This window comes from Seriola lalandi, unplaced genomic scaffold (assembly GCF_002814215.2).
Source record: "Seriola lalandi dorsalis isolate HSWRI2012SDOR001 ecotype SW California unplaced genomic scaffold, Sedor1 jcf7180002054208, whole genome shotgun sequence".
Classification (NCBI taxonomy): domain Eukaryota; kingdom Metazoa; phylum Chordata; class Actinopteri; order Carangiformes; family Carangidae; genus Seriola; species Seriola lalandi.
Window position 1 is genome coordinate 63,128 of NW_019524761.1, and position 16,422 is coordinate 79,549.

The 16,422-nt window shown below is 43.5% G+C and overlaps 1 protein-coding gene across 3 annotated transcripts in view; it reads right to left on the reverse strand.

The window, feature by feature from the left end:
• The window catches only part of ctnnd2b (catenin (cadherin-associated protein), delta 2b), a 159,641-nt gene that overhangs the window by 44,949 nt on the left and 98,270 nt on the right, over positions 1 to 16,422 (reverse strand). For 2 of the 3 annotated variants that reach the window (XM_087173420.1, XM_087173421.1), the window contains 2 exons: positions 4,480 to 4,612; positions 1,779 to 1,992 (listed from right to left, as the gene is read on the reverse strand). In XM_087173420.1, the coding sequence (XP_087029546.1) occupies positions 1,779 to 1,992; positions 4,480 to 4,612 (347 nt within the window). Of the gene's footprint in view, positions 1 to 1,778; positions 1,993 to 4,479; positions 4,613 to 14,719; positions 14,777 to 16,422 lie in introns of all 3 variants that reach the window. The other variant, XM_087173422.1, reaches the window with a different exon arrangement.

Here is a 16,422-nt window from a genome sequence, read left to right on the forward strand (position 1 = left end):
ACACACACACACACACACACACACCTCCCCTGACCTCTACCTCATTACTTTCTGCCTCGCTGCACAACGGGCGCTACTTCCTGCACTGGCAACTGAATCTTGGAACAGGTGGTAAAATCCTGAGGTGAGGAATCCTTCATTAAAAGAACATGATCCCTATTGAAAGCAGCAGCAGAAACTGGTCATTACTGTAACTGTAACATACTGGTGATGCTGATGCAACATACAATAAGCCTGCTGACACTGGGACACAAAGACAGACCCCATGACTACAATTTCCACCAGCAGACACCAGAGTTGTTTGAGTCTGGAAAGTCAGAGAGGAGGAGACAGGCAGCGACAGACCGACTGTGGTTAGGGCTCACACCACTGGGACAACCCCTGGAAATGTTGCCTCTAATGAGACGCTGGTTGTGTTTTCTGAAATTTAAGGAAATGAATATCCTGCTCCAGAGAGTGTCAAGCCTTCAAATGATCATGCTCCTTACAGGCCGTACAGCAGCCATGTTTTCATGAGCATTGGTAAGAAAAATCCATTTTTCTCATCTGGCTCCTGAATTGGAATAAACCCCCCCCCCCATAGATCAGTTTCGAGAGTGAGAGCGGTATTCCTCCTGTAGCTCTTTCATGTCTCCATCCCACTCCAGGGCTGAGGGTTCCTTCACCGCGGCCACGTGAATGTGAATTAGAAAAAGGAGCTGCAGATATTATATACTCGGGGCAGAGCTGCGTGACCGGTGAGTTTACAGCCCGGACCTCGGTGGGTTCAGAACCTCGAACTAATGAATCCTTTTCAGTGTTTACTGACAGAGAGTACGAACCTGCTGAGGATACGGGCGCAGTGTATCCCGGTTTGACGAGTCAACAGACAAGTCAACAGCACTTGATGAGAGGCGGGAAGCAGGCAGATAGTAAACAACTCTCTCTGCCGTGTGTGTGTGTGTGTGTGTGTGTGTGTGTATAAGTCGATACTGGGTGTTCTTCATCTGAGTGTGTGTGTGTGTGTGGTTGTAGATGTGCAGTTGCAGGAATGTGTGTGCACCTGAGGGCTTGTAAGAGCTAACTGTATGTTATGCTATTGCTACATAGCTAATTCATCCATTAACAGCCGTTTACTTTCCAGTTTATAACGTTTGTGAGTTCAACATCAAAGTTCATCCCTTCACTCACCAGGAGGTGCCGACGCCGATGTTAACTCTTCTTTCGCTTCTATTTCTATCACTTCTCTTCTTCTACTGAAGTTAGCATGCTAACCAGCTAGCCCCAGTCCAGCTGCATTTGAAGACCAATTGCATTTCCAAGGCTCCTTCAAATGCGTCTTTGGATCAGGTGGATCCTTCGTGGCCCAAACTATCCCAAGATTCATTGTGCTCCGGTAACGAAAAAAATATGACAGCAGATAGAGAGGAGGTAGAAGAGATATGGCGTATTATAACCTCTTGTTTAGTAAAGGCAATGATGGCTGAAGCTCCATCAGCTCCTCAACCATCAGCACCACCCACAAGTTCGTTTCTGATAATTATAAAAATACTACCACGATTTTAGCATGAAGGTGGTTGGAAGAAACTTCTGCACCAGAAAAGATGATCCACATACATATATATATATATATATATCAAGGTTGGATATTTAAGTATTTAGCTATGGCAGCTGACTGACACACGCAGGCACACAAGCAAACGCCAAAAATCCTCTGTGTTTTTTCCAGTGGAAAGAATTCAGGGAAATGCTGTGATCTCAGTTCCTGCGCAGACTGTGTTTTTGTGTTTTTGTTTTACCTGTGAGCAGCTCTCGGATCTCCACGTCTGTGGTCTTGCGCAGCAGCCGGACCAGAGCAGGAATGCCTCCGCAGTTCTTCAGGGCGATCTTGTTGTCGTCGTTGGCTTTGCCGTACACCAGGTTCCTCAGGGCTCCGCAGGCGCTGCGGTGGACGTCGGTCATCCGGTGGTCCAACAGGTCCACCAGCAGCTGGATGCCGCCCTGCCGCCGGATCTGAGGGCAGAGGAAGGAGGAAAGGAATCAGCGTACGCTTAAATGCCTTGATGTCGACTCCCCCTCTACAATATGTCTGCTGGCGCCTATGGACAGAACGCAGGAGCTGAAGATATCCGTGTTTGTTTACCTCCATGAGAAAAAACAATTTCTCCCCTTGATGTGGTGGGTATGAGGAAAACCTAAATTTTAGGTTATCATGTAAATATTAATTTTTCACCACACTTGGAAAATAAACAGGGCGCAGCAGCTTCTGTGGCACTGATGCAAGATTTATTTAAATGCCAGCCACTGCACTTTCTGTCCCCGTGTGTCCCCCTCGCTTTCAAACAAACAAAGAGAGAATGTAGGGCAGGCTGCCTCCTCTTCCTCGCCACAAAAACCAAAAGAAGACATTTTAGAGAAGGAGACTGTTCGGAGACGTGGCAGTTGGAACGTTGAGTCTGTGGTGCCAGAAAATAAAGGTATGAAGCCGCTTTCAGCTGATGCACCGTGGGTGAAAACTTCAAACTGGGCACTGATTGGAAACTTAAAATAGACGTTAGCTCCTTCAGTAATGAACCCTGTAATGAGTGTTATGCCAAAAAAAAATCACCAAACCATTAAACTTAATTAAATCAAACAACTAGCTGCCGAAGTAGATTAACCCAACTCCACAAGAAAACAAATGAACAGGAAGTCTGTTTCAGCAAGGACTGCAAGTAATTATTATATCTGTTACTGCTTATTTAATGAAGCTGAAATAGAGAAGAGAGGAGGCTCTGAGCCTCTCTTCTGATTGGCTGACTGTTTTCTGAGTGATCCAATAAAAATATAGCAGATTTCAGGTAAAAACACTCAGAGAAACCAAATCCTGCAAGGTTTGGATGGTGGTCCAGGTGGGCGGGGCTTGGTGACTGCTTTGTTATGACATCACAAAGTTCCAGAAGTCCTGACGGCTGGTTTTAAGGCTCAGTGTCTGAATACAGGCTGTGTGCGTTTCCTTTAATATTTTCACACTTTTAATTGGTTAATTTGTTAAAACAATCAGCTGATTGACTGAAATTATTGCCCACTAATATTCTTCTCTCCCCTTAGTGACTCATCCACAACTTACACAGTAAGTCAAGCACACCAAACACACACTTACAGTTGTGTTCGGTGCTGGGAGAGTGAACAGGCAGGAGGCCATTTATATCCCTCAGCATCCAGTCTTTTATTTCCCCATTCAGACTTTTCTCTCAAGGGCAAAAAACAATTTGGCCTGTGAGGTGTCGGTTTGGCAGCCTCGCTCTAAATACTCCCATACTTCACTCCCCTACAGCCCCGGCATCAGTCATCTCCCTTATACATCTCTCTCGCTCTCTCTATTTTTAATGCCAGTTGGCTGATTGCTGTTTGAAGAACTTTGTTTTGCTCTCAAATCCATCGTCTCCGTGGGGATTAATAAAGTCGAAAATTGAGCGGAATTGAGTTGACATTGAAGAGACAGACGGAGCGGTTTGCTCCGAGACACGGAGCGACGGCGGCTCTAAAGGGACAGGAAGACCGGGCGGCGGGAACAGGGCGGTATTCAGAGTCGGGTTAAGTGCGCGTAATGAGGAGTTAATGCCGTCTAATGCGGAGTTTGGTGGAGCTCAGACGGCTGCACACATGTGGGATGGAGTTTCCCCTGAATAAAGACTCTCGTGCGTGCGCACACACACACACACACACACACACACACACACACACACACACACACACACACACACACACACACACTCAATAACCTCAGCATACTGCAGAAAAGGGTTTCTCGTGGTTCTATGTGTTAATACATAAATAAATGGAATCAGAAATGCCACTCCTTCAGAGTAAGTCCTTCCTGGAGTCATTCTGCCAAATGCAGAATTAGTTTTACCATCTTGAGTCATTGTGCATCACATTACATCTTTGTTTAGCACCTTTTAAACCGTCTTCGCACTGTACTGTCACATGGGAATCGAACGTTGCTCTCAAAACGTACATCGACTACTTCCTGGTTTCTGGCACATAAAACCAAATTCGATGAAGTTGCCTCAACGTGTTGGTGAGATGTCTCGCTCCGGAGAACAAGACAGACGGAGGGACGACCCCGAAAACATGACGCCGCCGGTCGTGGCTGTCACCGGCGTGGACGCATGAAATTGTGGAAACACTGTTGTATTTATTGCTCTATTTGTGTATAATTTTGTAGGGAAAGCAAACACTCACCCGCCCGTTCTTTATCAAGTACCTCAGCCCCCCCCACAGGAATCTGAAAAATCCCACTTGAAAAACTTGACAGCAGCGCACAAAGACTCACAAAGTATCTGCATACTAGTTTGTTTCTGTGTTTTTAAAGTCGGTGACTAAGTAACAAAGAATTCTTGTTTTCGCGTCTGTGTATATAAAAGAGACGGAGCGAGTCAGGGGCCACCTCACGTCAACCCTCCGGGTTCGAGAGTCCCGTCTCTTGGCGTGTTTTCCCCCTTTAGAGATCAATACCTCAGATTTGATCTTGTTGTCTCCGAAGCAGAGGTGCTGGAGGTACGCGGCAGCGTTGGATTGGACTGATGGGAACTGATGCTGCAACATCTGGATCACCTCTGGCAGCTCTGGATCCCTCCAGCCAAACTCCCTACAGAGACACAAAGAGAGAAAAATACAGTGTGTTGTGATGTGAGCAGAGATAGAAGTGCGTGTGTGTGTGTGTGTGTGTGTGTGTGTGGCTGAACCTGTTACTAGGCAGCTTGCCTCCCTACTGTGACCCTGATTTAAAATGCTCACCAGAGAGAGAGAGAGAGAGAGAGAGAGAGAGAGAGAGAGAGAGAAATGGAGGATGGAGGAGAATAAATAAAAGAAGAAAAAGAAATAAAAAGCACATTAAACACACAGATTTTTACTCTTCCTGCTCCACGTTCTGTTTAAATTATTCCCAACTAATCACCAGTAGCTGTTCAACATCCAGCGCCAACATATAAACTCAACAATCTGCCGGTAAATGAAGGTTTAATAGTGAGAACGAGCCGAAGACATCACGTCTGCCCGTGTAGATTTTTCTCAGTGTGGTGCATTCGTTCGGACACTGATCCTCATATTGGACTCACCTTTGCCACACGGCGTTCACCGCGTAAACAACAACTCAAGGATGAAACAAACAAACAAACAAACAAAATATCGTAGATATTTGTAGCAAACGTTAATTAGTGAAAATCCTTTTCTCAACAACACAGTCTGTCGTGTGGCTCCCTGCATATGTTTCGATTAACACAGCACACAGTCAGATAATATCAGTGTTTATTTGTTTTATTGTGGCTTTTAACAAACACCATTTCCCACGAGCCCTTAGACCTAAACACCACAGCAAGAAGAGGCGAATTCAAGAGACAGGGGTCAAGGGGTCGTGGTTAGCTCAGACATGTCTGTAATAACAGCAGAAGCTTTTGGTCGGCAGAGATTACGAGCAGAAAGTTGTACCAGTGAGTTTTGAAGAGAGCGTTGGTGTTCGACGGCGTGTCAGGGTTTTTATAGGTCAAAAAGAAGAAGAAGAAATATGGAGTCGGGTGAGAGACGTACTCTAAAATCTGAGATCATTTAGATAAACTATAAAATATCAGCAGTAAGTTCTGTGATTGACAAATATATTTACGACTTGGATTCTCTCCTCCCCCCCGGCTCTGTCATTTTTATTGTCTTTTTTACCTACAATGGCCCGAATACGCTGTTGTATTGATGAGCGTCATGGATCAGGATGATGATGTCCCAGCGCTGCTGTGCTGGGAAAGTTTCCGCTTCTTCCATGTGGCTTACACACCCGATTCTACACATATATATGATATAATATTTTCTGAGCTAAACAGATTCCCTTTGCACCGTCAGTGGAAGGTGAATAACGACAGCAGCCATCTTGGATGCACTGTAAGAGCCTCCCCCTGCTGTGATGATGAATCCCTTCTTCTAACTGCCCCAGCAGCTTTGGTTTCAGTGCTTTCCGCCTCAAGGCACGCCCCAGGCAAAGACACACACTCACACACACACACACACACACACACACACTAAGCTCACTAACCCTGTGAGTGTGTGTAAAGGGCGTGTGTGTGTGAAAGAAGAAACACGGATGATTAACGTGGGAAAGATGCGATGTGAGAGAATGAAGTCACGGCGTCGGCATCAGAGGGAAGGATGGAAGTAGGGAGGCGGGGCTTATCGATATAGATTATCTGTAGCCAACGGCAACAAAAGTTTCCTTGACAGCAACGGTTTCTAGGGACCAACTACACCCGAGACCAGATTTTTAGTTTGGGCCAAAGTTTTATTGGATGCGTCATCCATAAACCTGAAGGTGGATGAAGGAGGAGGTGACACACTTCCTGTTCATTTCTGCTGCAAAATTTGCTTAAGCATGTTCCGCTGCTTTTGACACAGTCTCCACATGCAGTCCCTGCTGTTAAATCCTCACTTTGCACACTTTGATTTCAAATTTTTCTGACAGCTGGGAGAAGTTTGGGCTGCATACAGAAGCCCTGTTTATGTGGAAGCCATTTCTCTTTGATGTATCTTATTCTTGATGCAGCAACAGCCCAATGTCCCCGTGGAGATAATTTCAGTTCAGTCTAATCTAACATAAACACACACACACACACACACACACACTTGCAGGTTTGCACAAACACACACTCACACACAGAACTGAGTGCTGTAGGACAACTCAGTATGCAGCTTAGAGCAGCATTAGCTAACGCCAAGCGCACACACACACACAAGCACACTAATATAGTAGTGAGACACACACACATATATACACACTTACACACTCAGTGACTTGCATACACATCCAGCCATCAAAGGCAGTGCCAGGATTAGAAAGCTTTTGTCTCTAAGTTTCATAATGGGCCAATGGGATAAACCCAGTGTTTGAAAAATGGGGAAATTGGAGACAGAAGGAAGAGAGAATTATTTCAAAGGTTATTTTTTTTCCGTCTCTCTCTCTCTTTGAAATCCTCTCTCTTTAACAAATTTTTTATTTATTTTTTTTAGCCTCTTGTCTCAGTGTATCTCTGTGTTTCTTTTCTCACCCCTCCCCTCCAGGCACACACACACACACAGCATTAACATAATACTGTTGTGATGCGCATACAGCAGCGGCGGCGGTGGCGGCGTGTGCCTCAGTAAATATGATCAGAGATGACATGACCTTGTGTCGGTCACCTACTGGGTTAATTGAGCGATAAGACATCTAAAGTCACGGCTGAGCGAGCTGTCAGATGTGTGACTGTGGATATGTGTATTTATGTTTTTTTTTTTTGTTTTGTTTTTTTCTCCCGCGTTGTAATTAGAGAGCGGGGACGCCGGCGATAACGTCTGTTGACACGAAGCTTCTTTAATAAGCACTACACCAGGCGGCGAGATCCTCATGTGATCATTCGGTTAAGTGAAGGGTTAAACTGATCCACTGGTGAGAACAAACACAAACACTGTATTTCACGTATGTAATCGGGCACATTTACTAAAATATTTGAACTCTAATACTTTCGCTTTAAGCTGCTTTACGACTGCGACTTATTAATCCTGAAAGGTAGGTGCATGTTTCCCAGCAGCTCAAACACAACCTTCGTTCCTCTGCTGCTAACATTTGTTCTGACTGTTTCTCTCATAAACTTATGAACCAGATGTTCAGCAGGTTTTTGTTTTTTAACCAGCAGCTGAATTTTCCACAGAGGTGTCGTCCATCGCCGTAACAGACGGACCGGGGGATTAAAACTGGGAGAAACGCCAACGCATCGATTCACAGACGCTCAGTTCAATGGACACAGGACGTGTTGGAGGAGCTGATCTGATGAATAAAATCCTTCATTTGGTTAAAAGACACAGTTGAAAACGGTTTCTGGCAGGAAAACACAACGCGGTGACACGTGCACGGGGGAGATGATGATGTCACTGACACGCGACGAAACGACACGTACGGGTTACCGTGATTAAAATCAGTCAGATTTCGCATTGGTTTGAAAAGCGCTGGAAGCATTTGGGATAATGTAAGTTTTCACTTTTCAACATTTTCAAAATTCACTTCCCTGCAGCTCAGACAGGAATTTGTTTTTGCAATGAAATAACTAGAAATTTGGAGGATTTCACCACCTCGCTCAGATGAAGCTGAACTCACAGTCAGAATCCAGTTTTACACAGAACAAGGACTGAGATCACACTTCATGGTCGGTGTGGGGAGGAGGAACATGTGACTTCCTCCACTTTACACAGAAAATAATAAGAATACCTTTAGTGTCACCACCAGGTTAAATCTGATCTAACAGTGTGTTTCCCCTCGTCTGACTTTTATCAGTCGAATGTTGAATCTTGGAGAATGTCACTTAAAAAGAAAGACAAATAAAGTGTTCCATGTAATCCCGTGGAGGGGAAGTCGGCGGTCGGCGCAGATCTGCACAGAGGTGACGGCTCCGCGCGCGGGAATCCTCCAGAACAGCTACAACCCCGGAGAGAAAGTGACGCGTCGCAGCAGATCCGACTCATCGCACGGCCTCAGGCTGAGAAAATCTAATGTAAATGTTCAACATACAGGCGACGAACCAGACTGAGATACTGTACAACACGCTCCGACGGGCTGAACATACTGATCACATGTTGTGTAATGTGTGTTGCTGCTCTGTGATGTGTCTCTAAAACAAAACTAAATATTGAAGAACGAGTGGAAATAATAATCTAAATAAAAGGAGGAAGTGTCTTCGCTCCTGTGCGTGTTCTGCCCCAGAAAGCCGTGCTATAATGGTTCATTCATTCACTAACTCAACCCTGGAGCTGTACTGCTTTTTACTCAGCATCATCTCTCTCTCTCTCTCTCTCTCTCTCTCTCTCTCTCTGTGTTTGTGTGTGTTTCACTCGCTCCAGAGAGAAGCGAACACAGGAGGATACGGTGCTCCCAGTCCCAAACAATGTGTGACAACATCACAGCAGGATGTGCAAATACGACTGAGCCATCTGTGAACTTTTGGGCAAAAGTGTTCACTGAGGGAATGTTTGCACTGTTTTAGTGTTGGAGCGGAGCAAAGAATATGCAGGATGTTTGGCTAGCTCTGAAAAACAAGAGAATCCTACTTGAACTGGTGAAAAAAAGTAAGTATTATACCAGTATGTGTGTTAGTGACTTTCACAGCCCGGGAGCGGATTAAAAAGCAGGCTGTCGTAACACCTACGATGCCCTGCTCACAGATATTCAGCCGGATCGGAGGCTACAGTGAGTCGCTATCGGAAAAGTGACGGGACAGGCCGGAGCTAGCTGGTTAGCGTGTTAGCTTCAGCGGAAGAAAACAGACGTGACAGAGACAAGAGTTGACATCGGTGTTGCTTTCCACCTCTGGAGACAGCTGTTCAGTGAGTGAAGGAACAAAGTTTGATTCAAAACAGCTGTTAATGCTAACGTTAGCTATGTAGCTATGTAGCTCCATAGGTCTGAGTCAGCATTGGTGCTTGGACCCCAGTATCCCCAGCTTCAGCCACCTGGTACAACTCCAAATTCAGTGGGGCTTTTCTTATCCTTGCTCTCATACCGGACCAGTCTAAACCATAATTAATTCTAACCTTGACCTTTAACCTTTTTTTTTTTGTGAACTTACAAGATGCAAATGGCTCATCGGACTGCAGAAATGAGGCAATTATAACAGCAGACCGGCTAAAAAGTCGGAAGATTTCTGCTTGTTCGACACTGTTTTACTTGTTCTGTGGAAGAACAAGGAGCCAGTTCACATGACTTCCTGAAACTAATTTGGACGGCAAGTTTAATCTCCCCTGCTGCAGATATCTTCACTCCGAGGCACTTTGAGGCAAACAGCTGATCTAAATGTCACCTCTTTCTTTACCTTCGCTTTCTGCCGCTTCAGTGCTTCCTATAAATAAGTCAATCTCTTTTGTTTAACTGTTAATTAGAATTAAGGAGGAAAAGAACCGAATAAAGTTTTCTTCACCGACGCTCTCACACGAAACGAGCGTCCACGTATGTGTGTATGCACGTGCGCTGTTGTGCATCAACGTGTGTGTCTCTAAAATCCCCCAAGAGAACCTAATGTGTCATTTGGCGACTCAGTGGACTGGGACAAAGTACTGACAAACTGTCAATCCACCCTTTGTTTCCAGCCAACCAGGTGGGCTATCTCGCATCACCACTCGTCTCGGCGTGTGTGTGTGTGTGTTTCCGTGTGCGATCGTGTCACCCACAGCCAAAACATTTACACCACAATACGAGGACGCCAGGCTGTAGGCAAACCCAACAATTAAACCTGGTAAATAAATAAACTCTCTATGAATTATGTATTGAGAAAGCAGGGCGAGGTGCTGTAATGTGCGGGCTGCGAGGCAGATAATGCTCATTTCTATATCAGGCTGAATGGATTTCCTGTGAGTCAGGGTTTTTTGGTGGAATAGAGCGATTTGAAACCACAGAGCCAACTATGCGATTTGTGTTGGGTATATTTCTGTGTGTGTGTTGCCATCACTGCAGGACTCTCAGGGGTGTGTGTGTGTGGAAGAAATTGAGATGTGTCTGATGAGTCATTCCCCTGAATGACGGACAGAAACGCAGACAGGCGGGTTGGGTAAAACCCGCAGAGTAAACTGACAGAAGAAGAAAAGAGGCGGAAGAATAAAAGGAAGTTAAAAATAAAAAGACAAAAGAGCGCCGACTCGTTTTTTTTTCAGCAGGACGTCTATAACAACTTCAGGTGGCTGATTAACAACAAAACATTACTGTGTATTTATAGCAACCTAGAATCAAATGCAATAGAACAGCCCCCAGTGTCACATCTGTTGGTGTCACAAACTGATCTCAGACCAGCAGCAGCAGAGCACCGGGGATCTGTTTACAATATGTTCAACTGATGGATACAGTAATTAGCACGGTAACTGATTAATGATGGACAACACTGGTCGCACTCAACAGTCCATGTAATCGTGCTTGCAGTGATGTTGTAGCATGAGCTCACCCCGTTTTCTTTATCAGCTCTCATTTGTCTCTCTCTCTCTCTCTCTTCTCCGGACCCCCAAGTGTCATCTGTTCTTTACTGAACGGCGTGTAATTCAGATGGGACACTTCACAGTTGTGTCTGGACAACAGTTACATGCGGCAGCAAATAGCCTCATTAAACTTTTTAAGTCCACAAACTCAGATCCGCCGCTGGGCGAAGCAACAACAAGCAGAAGCAGTTTCGCATGAAGTCCACCATGAAAATAAAACTAAAACAAACACATTTTAAGAGAAAAGTTTTGTAAAAAAAAGTCATTATATTATATAAAAAACATTTAGCATCATCATCATATGTTTTAGGATTGGACAACCACCAATATTTTTTGTCTTTAAAAGAGATCAGATGGCGATACGTGGCCTAATATCTGTTTCCAAGCGGTACGAGATCAACGTGTCGAACCGATTCGACCACATGACTCCTGAGTAACATAATGACTGGATGTGTATGAAACACTGGTGTGAGGGTTAATAAGAGGGTTATTCTCCTCAGTTTCCACTTTTACTTTCTGATTCTTAACGCAGATTATGAATTTTCACAAATAATTCAACGTTATACCTTCATTCAGTAAATACACAACTTTTTAAAATCTAAATTCCTACTTCCCTAACAGAAGAAATTATGATTTTATACTTGAAACTTTGTCTTTTTCATCCATGGCCCCCTAGAGTGATACCATATATCAAAGAATTAGATTAGTCTTCACACTTGCTAATAGTTGCTGACGTTAGCAAGTGAGCTGAGCATCTTCACATTATCACCTCATTCCTCGTATAAGAGAAAACTGCAGATAAAGAGCCAGAGAACAGAATCTGGAAGTCGTTCAACTGTATACTCGTTTGTTTTCCTCGCCCTCCTCTTGTGTTTCATTGTAGAACATATTCACTTATCCACCACCCACCACTGCATTCATCTTGTCATCTATTTATTCAATGTACATATTTACAGTTAAACCACGTTTTCTTCCTGAGACATATTTCATTCTTCCACCTTTCAGTGTAACAGTGTTCTGCGTTCATTGATTAGCACAGAGGTTCGACGTGTCGTCCGGGAAACGATAGAGAACTGTGTCACTGTCTCCGACGAACGGGCCTTTCAGGTAAATATAATACTGAAGTACAAATCCATTCAACGCATATAAAACCGGCAATATCTGAAAATGAATCGTAGGTGTGTGTCACGGTGACCCCACCTTGACCCCGATGTGCGAAGCAGGTTAGAGGGACAAATGAATAGTTGGGAAAGGGAGGGAGAGAAAGTGCAAGAAAGACTGAGGCAGAGAGAAAATTAGAAAAGGGAAAAGAGAGGTGTGTGTGTGTGTGTGTGTGTGTGTGTGTGTGTGTGTGTGTGTGTGTGTGTGTGTGTGTGTGTCATCCAGACGGTGTGATGGTATGGCTGACTGACTGGCCCACTGAGGCTGGAAGAGATGAAGGAAAGGTCAGGAGATGTCAGGCAGAGCTGAGACACACACACACACACACACACACACACACACACACACACACACACACACACACTGAATATGGATCACAGATTCATACTGTGCTCATGAGCATGAAATAAATTGAGGCACTTTTATGGTGGGGTCAGATCCTGTCTAGCACAAATCTTTCTTTGTGCTTGCAGGAACGTTTCCAGAAATTACCGGCAGCCTGAAGGAAGAAGAAGCGTTGGAGTACATAAGAGGCTGTTTCCACGGTAACGTACCTTGATTTGCCAGATTGTGCCGGTGTGTGGTTTGACAAATCAGCTGACTGTTTTTGTCTGAGGCTTTCGCAGTATAAAGGTATCATTAGTGAGCCAGCTGCAGACGGCGCCAAATGACCTCACACCTCTTCAGTTATCATGTATTTACTGTGATGGGTGGTTTTATTCATCAACATTGTTTTTTTTTATCTCCACATTGAGTTGATATCCACTCCTTCACTTCATCAGAGACGTTTGAGTGTTTCTGTAGGTCACGTTGTATTTGACGAGCCAAGTCTTGATTTAGAAAATTGAGTTAAATGAAATGTAACTTAAATCACAAAAACAATGACATATTACAATTTTCATTAAAGGGACTATTTGTTAGTTTTCTCTGAACGTGTTTTCCCTACTCATATCGTGCTTGTCTACCAATTGGGGGTTCATTATCTTGCCCAAGGACACATCGAAATGCGACGTGGAGGAGCTGGGAATCGAACCACCGACTTTCCAATTAATGGACGACCTGCTCTCCCTCCTGAGCCACAGCCGTTTATAAAGACAAGAGGTTGTAATGGGCCGTGTGAGCAGAGCCACGTCTTCAGGGCGAATTGGAGGCTACAGTGAGTCGCTATCGGAAACACCTAACCTCGCTAGCTGGGGCTAGCTGGTTAGCATGCTAACTTCAGTGTAGGACAAGAAGTGATAGAGACGAGAGTCAACATTGGCGTTGTTTGCCACCTCTGGAGACAGCTGTTGGTGATTTAAGGAATGAAGTTTGATGCTGAACTCACAACATTTCTTCTAAACTGGTTAGTTAACAGCTGCTAATGCTAACGTTAGCTATGCAGCAATAGCAAAACTTACAAATAGCTCCTTTAATGAATAATAACCAATCAATAATGTGAAATACAGATCATTGAGAGTCTAAATATTCAATGACATGCATGCACCCCAGGAAACCACTCACTGCAGTTCCTGATTGTTCCTGTATGACAGCTAGCACGTTGTTAGCTAACATGACGTCTCTGCAAGCAATATTAGCTAATGTTGTGTCTTTGTCAGCACCGTTAGCTCTGGGATGAACAGTAGTGACGGTTTGTTGATTATATGCATCCACAATCCCACTGAAAATTAGACAGGTGATAAACCATGAAAACATACAGGCTAGCACTGCTAACAGGCTAGCTAACGTTAACATATCATCATCAAGAGCCGTACAGTATGTTCTGTAGCCATACAGTACCATAATGATATGTTAGTGACATGGCTCTGATCTCAGGAGCGTGCCATCTTACATCTTCCTCTTGATGTTTGACTTCTTCACAGTTAAACTTTCTCACTTTCTGGCAGAGAGAGTTCACCAGAAAGATCAATACCACTAAATCACAAATCAAAATTAGGTGCCAAAATTAACACTGAGCAAGCCACATGAATACAACGGTCACAAAGCACGTTGAGAAAATCACCAGGACGGACAATGGAGACAAACGAGTGACCGAATAAATCAACAAGTACATAAATGAATGGAGTGATGGATGGATGGATGGAAAGCCCAAGGAGAGAATGAGGAATATTTACAATCTAAAATAACAAGAGGCTCTGGTGAGCCATGTTGCAAATTTCCAAAAAAAAAAAATCAATTATTTTTAATTACTTAAATTTTTCATCTATCTTAAAACTGATTAGACTTTTTAAATAACTTATTATTTCTGAGTGTTTTCGGGTCACAGTGGATGTCAATATTATGCAATGCCGCAATTAAATGCCAAGTCCTTTTGAAAGCCAGTACTCTCATCTAACGTCTGATTCAGAATCCATATAAAAGCTAAAGCAAAGGTGATCCCTGTCTATTACAGCAATTTTGCATAAATGGGTGACAATACAAATGTGAAATGTCGTCATGCTGCCGTTAACATTAACATCTGCATCTGCTGGTGTCATATCGAGAGGATGGAGAGGTTCGGTGGATGAGACAAAGGTAAGATAGATAAGACAGAATGTATATATGTATAAATAAATACTTGGATTACTTTGTCATTCTTTGCTCGGCTTGATTTTGATTCCACACAAGGAATTCTGGGTCGTACCTATCGAGGGGGGACAGGCAGAGAGAAACAAGAGAGAGGTATATGTTGGCTGTCTGGCAACAAATTATTCAATAACCAACGATACTGATGATAAGTAAGTGGAAATCAATATATATACTATATATACTGTATATATATATAAATAGCCACTAGACTCGTCTTTCTCTCTCAACATCTGGTTATCAGGCAGTGGTGGAGGAGGTGGGCAGGGTGACGGACATGCACTTAGAGCAGGTGGTGGGGAGATGGTGGGTATGTCAGGTAAAGAGAGGGTCTTGTTCCTTTCATACACCAAACTAACCGACGGTCGCTGCAACGTGGAGCATTTTAAACACCTAGATGCGAATTCTGAATCTTTTTAAACTGGTTTTCAGAAACCGTAGATTTACACTTTACTGTATATATATATATATATATATATATATATATATATATATTATATATTTCATGTCCGCTGTGTTTAAAGTGTCATCCTCATTTTTTTTATGATGTTGGCCTTTTAGTCAACTTAGCTGTTGAATGATAAATAAATGACAACGCCGCCCATTTGTACATGTAGTTGTGTGTAGTTGAAGGTGAGTATCTTTATCTCAGAAAAGCAGGACTTGTACCAGAGAAGCTTAATGGTGAGTAAATGACAAGCTGTGCTGCTAAGCCTGTTTTATGGTGGTTAAATTTAAACAAGATAATAATAGAATATAAAATGTGTATTTTTAGCAGCTACTTTTTTTCCCACATTGACTCAAGTGGTGGCAAACGATGATTAATGCAGTTGCTCACCTGAAAGTTACAGCTCATCTTCTAAACTCAGTAGGTCTTATTTAAAAAATGTCCTTTTAAATCAATGAAAGTTCATTTTTATTAATATGCAGCTAGTTTCCTATATTCCACACACTGATAGATTACATATTGATTTATGCCTGGTGAGGCGTGTAGGAATAATCTAATGCAAATGATTGTGGTGTTAGCACTCAACAGCTACGTTGACCCGTTGGCCAGTCGCCCAAACACTGGGTATTAATCCTGGTGATATTCTATATTTTTCTTATTGTCAGCAAATTCCATGAAAAAAAAAATCAAAAAAACAAAACCAATCGTTAATTGATCATTTCATGTTTATCTCCTCTGCAGTCACAGCCTGGCGTAGGTAAGACTTCAGACTGGGTGACATTTTCCTTCATTATGATGAACACAGGCCTCGTAGTTTATCTCAGCCCCACATATACATGCACTGTCCTGGTGCTGTAAATACCCACAGGAACACCAGGTGTGTATTAATCCGCAGCTGAAAATAGTCCCCAACAAATGCACGGTTTACTCCAAGTTTCAGTTACGTTAGCTAGAAACTACAACACCCAGCTGTTTTTATTTTTAAACGTCTTCACTGAGAACGAGCTTGTGGCTGACACAGTGAAGAGGCCAAAAAAAAAAACATTAATGAGATGGTTTTGGTCTTTTTATGGGATTTGTTGACATAAAAAAAATATAATATCCTACAAAACACACTTTTCCAAACATTTCCTCTTTGAGCTGAAGGACGGCAGCAGCGCAGCGAGTAACCATGAAGACCGGACACCTACAGGATCAGAAGGTCGCTGTGTGACCGTAACCCTGAGGGGGGGGGGGGGGGGCCCCCTTTAAACCAA